We start from the raw sequence: 7,603 nt of genomic DNA, 5'->3' as shown, positions 1-7,603 counted from the left end.
AGTATGTTTCAGAGAACAACATATTTTTTTGCTGCATACGATTGCATAAAAAAGGTCTGTTTTGAAAAACAGTGTCGGCTGCTGTTCTAAACCTTGTTAGTTCTTCACTGTTTGACCGACGCGACAGCGATAAACCTGAGAAGTTAAATATTTGTGTTTCACCGTTCAATCAACGCGACAACATAAACCGGAGAAGATAAACATCTCGCCCCATTGTGGCCATAGAGCAATTCAGGTGATAACAATTGAGTTTTTAATTTCGAGGGGTCTGAGTTTTCGGGGTGTGTTTCGGGGTCTGAGTTTTCGTGACACCCGTTTTTCCCGGCTTTCCCTAGACTACCTCCAAATTGTACGACCCCTTGCGAAGACTGGTGACGATCATATCGAAGAAAGCACCGAATATAATGAAGTAAGCACCGAATATAATGAAGTAAGCACCGAATATAATGAAGTAAGCACCGAATATAATGAAGTAAGCACCGAATATAATGAAGTAAGCACCGAATATAATGAAGTAAGCACCGAATATAATGAAGTAAGCACCGAATATAATAAAGACAGCACCGAATATAAGGAAAAAAGCACCGAATATAACGAAGAAAGCACCGAATATAACGAGGGAAGCACCGAATATAATGGAATAAGCACTGAATATAATGAAGACAGCACCGCACATAAAGACATAAGCACCGAGTATAATGGAATCAGCACCGAGTATAATGAGTTAATCACCGAATATAATAACATAACTACTCAATATAATGACATAACCACCCAATATAATAAAAAAAAGTATCATAAGACAGTTCTGGCGTTCCATAAAATACCTCTAAACTTTTAGCTACTTACATTCTCGTACTGATTTTAATCGGTTTTCATCGCTTCAGTGCGCTTGAATTTTCAGAGTCGGGCTCTTCCTAATTTGCATAATCCGTAATCGGCCTGTGGGCATTATGGCTGCATAATGACCACTCAGATCTCGCTCTTAGCCAACCAGAGTGCACGTTATATTGGCCACAAGCCAAAGCCATATAATAAAATGACATAACCACCCAATATAATAAAAAAAAAGTATCATAAGACAGTTCTGGCATTCCATAAGGTACGGTGTTATGGGTTACAGCCCTTATTGACAGCCCTGATTCCACTTCCTCAAGTCACAAATTCCCCAAGGAAGAAAACACAACTTTCATTTTGTATCTAGACGTTAGCTTAAGTAAGCAAATAAAAATAGACTAACTTTGAGGATTCTTAAATTCTGTAAGCTTACATGTAAGCTTACTGTATACCTGCGTAACAATTTTTTCACAGAGTTTGGTACAAGATCTCACGATATCTTACTGATTCGTCATTTCATTCATTCCGATATGAAACCATGCATGAACTAAGACAATAAATATACTTTATACTAGTCGATCAATTGCTAGAAAATGAAAGTTTCACATTGTACATGTTTTATTATATTGTAAGCTTATACCCGGGCTTACATATATAACCCGAGTAAACAAGCGAGCAGATGTCAATCTTGTTTCAAACATCGCATTAGATGCCTTAGTTTTTCAAGATGGCACCCTGGAAAATCGTTCTTAGAAGCCTGCAACCAAATAACTTTTATTGCATCAAAATTTAGAAAACGCCAAATTAAAACTGTGTTCTAACCTGCACCGTTGCGTCGCTAACTTTAGTCGGCATCAAGCGGTACATGTTGTTTTGCATTGCATTAAACTCGTTCATCGCAAAATCCAGCGCATCAAGTACATCAGGATCATCGTGTTTTCTCTCCTCTATTCCTCCTGCCAAGGTATCAGAGCCAAGACAAGAAGACATCAACATTATTCCTAAGAAAGCGTACAACAACGCCATGTTTTGTTCAGAGCAGTTCGTGCCAGCCTCTGTCACATGATTTCCGTGAGCCGATGACGTCACAGCAAAAGCTTTGAAAGGCACGCAATTCGTACAAAATGTAGTTTTGGCGGGTAGAGACGGATTCCGCTAACGTGTTTACATCCTTGTTGCCACCCAATTCAGGCCACGTTACGATTCATTTGGGGGTCAGAATTGTGCAGTTTGCCACACATAACTAATTGCATGAGAGCATGTACAAACAGAACAATTGTAACCTCCCGGTTTCGGCTACTTTTTCAGTGTTTGAATTAAGTGGGGCTATATTTCAGCCAGAAAGCTTGAAACCGAGCATTCAATTATTTTTCCCCTGTCGATTTCACTAAAACCCAAGGTCATCCCGAGTTAGTTTAGAGTCCCTGAAAGTGGGGAATATCGTCCAAGTTCTTCGAAATCAAGCCTAAGTCGGTCAAAATCAAGGTGCACGTAAGCCAGTCTCGGCTACTTCAGTGTTTAAATTAGGTGGGGTTCTATTTCGCCCAGCAAGCTCCAAACCGAGCGTTAAAATCTTTCCAGGAACTTGGGCAATATTTCCCAGCCCTAGGGACTCTAAACTAATTCGAGAATACTTTGGTTTTCAGTGAAATGGACAGAAAAAAAAAAAAATTTGAATTCTTACTTATGACCAGTCTGGCCAAAATATAGCCCCTGTTTAACTCATTCACCATTTCACCAACTTTGGCTCGATTTCCAGGAACTTGGGCGATATTTCCCAGCCCTAGGGACTCTAAACTAACTCGAGAAGACTTTGGTTTTCAGTGAAATGGACAGAGGAAAAGGTTTTGAAGGCTTACTTATGAGCAGTCTGGCCGAAATATAGCCCCTGTTTAACTCACTTAGTGACTAGAAAGTCGCCGAGACCGGGCTACACGCAGCGTGATTTTCACCAACTTTGGCTCGATTTCCAGGACCTTGGGTGATATTTCTCAGCCCTAGGGACTCTAAACTAATTCGAGAAGACTTTGGTTTTCAGTGAAATGGACAGAGCAAAAATTTTTGAACGCTTGCTTATGAGCAGTCTTGTCGAAACATAGCCCCTGTTTAACTCACTTAGTAACTAGAAAGTCGCCGAGACTGGGCTACGCGCAGCGTAAATTTCACCAACCTTGGCTCGATTTCCAGGAACTTGGGCGATATTTCCCAGCCCTAGGGACTCTAAACTGTTTCGAGAAGACTTTGGTTTTCAGTGAAATAAAAAGGGGAAAATAATTCAACGCTCTTTTCGGGCTTTCTGGCCGAAATATAGGCCCAGTTAATTTTAAGACTGCAAAAGTAGCCGAGGCCGGGTTACACGCACAGTGATTTTGACCAACTTTGGATTGATTTCATGAAACTTAGGGAATATTTTATAGTCCCAGGGGCTCTAAACTAACTCGTTATGGCCTTGGTTTAAAGTGAAATGGACAGAGGAAAAATAATTGAACGCTCACGTATGGGCTTCCTGGCCAAAATATAGCCCCGCTTAATTTTAAGACTGCAAAAGTAGCCTAGAACGGATTACGAGCACCGTGATTTTCACCAACTTTGGCTTGAATTCCTGGAACTAGGGGGATATTTTCTAGTCCCAGGGACTCTAAACTAACTCGTGATGGTCTTGGTTTGCAGTTAAATGGAGAGGGGAAAAATAATTAAACGCTCACTTTCGGGCTTTCTGGCCGTGATATAGCCCCACTTAATTTTAGGACTGAAAAAGTATCCGAGACCGCGTTACACGCAGCATGATTTTTGGCTTGATTTCCTGGAACTTGGGGGAAATTTTCTAGCCCCCGGGACTCTAATATAACTCGTGATGGCCTTGGTTTGAAGTGAAATGGACAGGAGAAAAATAATTGAACGCTCGGTTATGATCTTCTAGGCCGAAATGTAGCCCCACTTAATTTTAAGACTAAAAGAGTAGCCGAGACCGCCTTACGCGCGCGGTGATTTTGACCAACTTTGGCTTTATTTCCAACAACTTGGGGGATATTTTCCAGTCCCAGCGACTCTAAACTAACTCATGATGGCCTTGGTTTAAAGTGAAATGGACAGGGGTGAAATAATTGAACGCTCCCTTTCGGGTTTCCTGGCCAAAATATAGCCCCACTTAATTTTAAGACTGCAAAAGTAGTCGAGAGCGGCTTACCCACCCCGTAATTTTGACCAACTTTGGCTAGATTTCCTAGAACTTAGGGGATATTTTCCAGTCTCAGAGGCTCTACACTAACTCGTGATGGCCTTGGTTTGCAGTGAAATGGACAGGGAAAAATAATTAAACGCCCACTTTAGGGATTCCTGGCCCATAAATAAGCCTACTTAATTTTAAGACTGAAAAAGTAGCCGCGACCGGCTTACGTGCACTGTGATTTTCACCAACTTTGGCTGGATTTCCTGGATCTTGGGCGATATTTTCCAGTCCCAGAGACTCTAAACTAACTCGGGATGGCCTTGGTTTGCAGTGAAATATTTCGGGCTTGTTAGCTGAAATATAGGCACACTTCAATTTAAGACTCCAAAATTAGCCGAGACCGGCTCACGCGTACCATGATTTTGACCATCTTTGGGTTGATTCCCTAGAATATGGACGATATTTTCTAGTTCCAGGAATTGTAAACGAACTCGTGATGGCCTTGGTTTGCAGTGAAATGAATAGAGTAAAAATAATTGAAAGCCCACTTTCGGGTTTCGTGACCAAAATATAGCCCAACTTAATTTTAAGACTGAAAAAGTAGCGGGGACCGCCTTACACAAAGCGCGATTTTGACCCACTTTGCCTTGATATCCTAAAAATGGGGCGATATTTTCCAGTCCCAGGAAGTCTAAACTAGCTTGTGATGACCTTGGTTTGCAGTGAAATTGACGGGGGTTAAATTATTGAACGCTCGGTTTCGAGCTTCCTGGCCGAAATATAGCCTCACTTAACTTTAAGATTGAAAAAGTAGGCAAGACCGCCTGACGCCCAACGTTATTTTGACCAGCTTGATTTTCTGGAACTTGGGGGATATATTCCAGTTCCAAGGCCTCGAAACTATCTCCTGATGACCTTGGTTTGTAGTAAAATTGACAGGGGTTAAATAATTGAACGCTCGGTGTCGAGCTTCTAGGCCGAAATATTGCCAAACCTAATTTTAAGACCGAAAAAAAAGCCGCGACGGCCTTACGCGCAGGGTGATTTTGACAAACCTCGGATCGATTTCCTGGAACTTGGAGGATATTTTCCAGTCCCAGGGACTCTAAACTAGCTCGTGATAACCTTGGTTTTCAGTGAAATAGACAGAGGAAAAACACTTTTTTTGAACGCTCGGTTTCGAGCTTCTAGGCCGAAATATAGCCCCACTACACTTAAACTCTTATGAGGGTTTGTCTTGCAGAGTGGTTCACGAGGGGCACTGACAGAGAAGTTTGAGGTTAAGACCGGGGTGAGGCAGGGATGCCTGCTGTCACCCTTTCTGTTTATCTTGGCTATAGATTCGATCATGAGAGCTGTCACAAACCAGAAAAGAAACGGGATCCAGTGGACCTTGTGGTCGCAGTTGGACGACCTGGACTTTGCGGACGATCTAGCGCTTCTGTCACACAATCATCAGCAGATGCAGGAAAAAACATCGGACCTGCATCGCACCTCAATGCAAGTAGGACTAACGCTCAATAAACAGAAGACAAAGATCACGAGGATCAATGCAGGCACTGATGAGCCAGTCAAAATTGAAGGGGAGGAACTGGAAGAAGTTGAGTCTTTTACCTATTTAGGCAGTGTAATGGACAAAAGTGGGGGAACAGACGCAGATGTGAAAACTAGGATCGGCAAGGCACGATCAGCATTTAACATGCTAAAAAAGGTCTGGTGCTCCAGAGAAATCGGTACATCCACCAAGGTACGTTTGTTTAACTCAAACGTTAAGTCGGTATTGTTGTATGGAGCAGAAACATGGCGGACAACCAAGGCATCGATGAAGAAGATCCAGACCTTTATTAATCAGTGCTTACGTAGAATCCTAAGAATCCATTGGCCAGAGATTATCAGCAATGAGAACCTATGGGCAAGGATGCAGCAAACTCCAGTGGAAGAGGACATCCGACGAAGGAGATGGAGCTGGCTTGGCCATACACTTCGCAAACCACCTAGTAGCATTGGCCGTCAAGCCCTGAACTGGAACCCCCAAAGTCAAAGAAAGAGAGGGAGACCACGGAACACCTGGCGGCGGGAGCTTGAAAAGGACATTAAAAGGACTGGACACACATGGAAACATCTTGACAGGATAGCTCAGGACAGAGGAGACTGGAGAGTTGTTATTGGTGGCCTATGCTCCGGGAGGAGTAAAGGGCCAAAGTAAGTAAGTACACTTAAACACTGAAGAGGTAGCCGAGACCACCTAACGCGCAGCGTGATTTTGACCAAGTTTGGGTCGATTTCCAGGAACTTGGGGAATATTTTCCAGTCTCGGGGACTCTAAACTAACTCCTGATGGCCTTGGTTTTCGGTGAAATCGAAAGAGGTAAAACGATAACACGCTGGGCTTCGAGCTACCAGGCCGAAATATAGCCCCACAAAAAGTAGCCGAGACCGCCTTAGGCGCATCGTGATTTTGACCTACTTTGCGTCGATTTCCTGGAACTTAACGGGTTATTTTCCATTCCCACGGACTCTAAACTAACTCGAGTTGGCCTTGGTTTTCAGTGAAATGGACAGAGGAAAAATAATTGAATGCTCGGTCTCGAGCTTCTAGGCCGAAATATAACCCCACTTCATTTCAAGAGTGAAAGAGAAACCGAGACCAATTTACGCGCCTCGTGATTTCGACTGACCAACTTTGCGCCGATTTCCCGGAACTTGAGGGATATTTTCCAGTCCCACGGACATTAAACTAACTCGTGATGGCCTTGGTTTTCAGTTAAATGGACGTAGGAAAAATAATTGAACCCTCGGTTTCGAGCGTCTAGGCCGAAATATAGCCCCACTTCATTTTAAGACTGCTAGAGTAGCCGAGCCCGCCTTACGCGCATCGTGATTTTGACCAACTTTGGCTCAACTTCCCTAAACTTGGGAGATATCTTCCAGTCCCAGAGGCTCTAAATTTACTCGTGGTGGCCTTGAAATTCAGTGAAATGGACAGAGGAAAAATATTTGAAGTTTCGGTTTCGAGCTTCTGGGCCGAAATGTAGCAAAACTTCATTTTAAGCCTGTTGAAGTGGCCGAGACCGCCTTACCCGCATCGTAAGTTTGACCAACTTTGCCTCGATTTCCTGGAACTTGGGGGATATTTTCCAGTCCTAGAGACTCTAAACTAACTCCTAATGGCCATGGTTTTTACTTAAATGGAGAGAAAAAAACTATTTGAACGCTCGGTTTCGACCTTCTAGACCGAAATATAGCGCCACTTAGTCTTAAGACTGATAAAGTAGCCAAGATCGCCTTACGCTATCGTGATTTGGACCAACTTCGGCTCGATTTCCCAGAACTTGGACGATATTTTCCAGTTCCAGGGACTCTAAACTAACTCCTGATGGCCTTGGTTTGCAGTGAAATAAACACAGGTAAAACGATCACAGCCAAACTTTTTGAACGCTCACTTTCGAGCTTCTGGCCCGAAATATAGCCCACTTTACTTTAAGACTGAAAGAGTAGCCGAAACCGTCTTGCGCGAATCGTGATTTTGACCAACTTCGGGTCGATTTCCCGGAGCTTGGCGGATATATTCGAGTCCCGCGAGCTCTAAATTAACTC

The 7,603-nt window shown here is 43.2% G+C and overlaps 2 protein-coding genes across 2 annotated transcripts in view; one reads left to right on the top strand and one right to left on the bottom strand.

The window, feature by feature from the left end:
- The window catches only part of LOC145474351 (cathepsin L-like), a 22,399-nt gene extending 20,497 nt beyond the window's left edge, over window positions 1-1,902 (bottom strand). The window contains exon 1 of the mRNA XM_081455130.1: window positions 1,660-1,902. Coding sequence (XP_081311256.1) covers window positions 1,660-1,863 — 204 coding nt within the window. The 5' untranslated portion in view covers window positions 1,864-1,902. The remainder of the gene's footprint in view (window positions 1-1,659) is intronic.
- A 3,452-nt stretch (window positions 1,903-5,354) lies between these two features.
- LOC145480150 (uncharacterized) lies at window positions 5,355-6,212 on the top strand. Its single transcript, XM_081458605.1, has one exon. The coding sequence runs from the start codon at window positions 5,355-5,357 to the stop codon at window positions 6,210-6,212; it is 858 nt and encodes a 285-aa protein (XP_081314731.1).
- Window positions 6,213-7,603: the final 1,391 nt, after the last annotated feature.

The sequence above is a fragment of the Orbicella franksi genome, chromosome 2 (genome assembly GCF_964199315.1).
Source record: "Orbicella franksi chromosome 2, jaOrbFran1.1, whole genome shotgun sequence".
Taxonomy (NCBI): Eukaryota; Metazoa; Cnidaria; class Anthozoa; order Scleractinia; family Merulinidae; genus Orbicella; species Orbicella franksi.
Note: the sequence above shows the minus strand (reverse complement) of the source record. Positions and strands in the feature narration are given on the sequence as shown.

What these genes read in the sequence shown, in the direction of transcription:
- LOC145480150 (XM_081458605.1), top strand. Translation starts at nt 5,355, where the DNA reads ATGAGAGCTGTCACAAACCAGAAAAGAAACGGGATCCAGTGGACCTTG.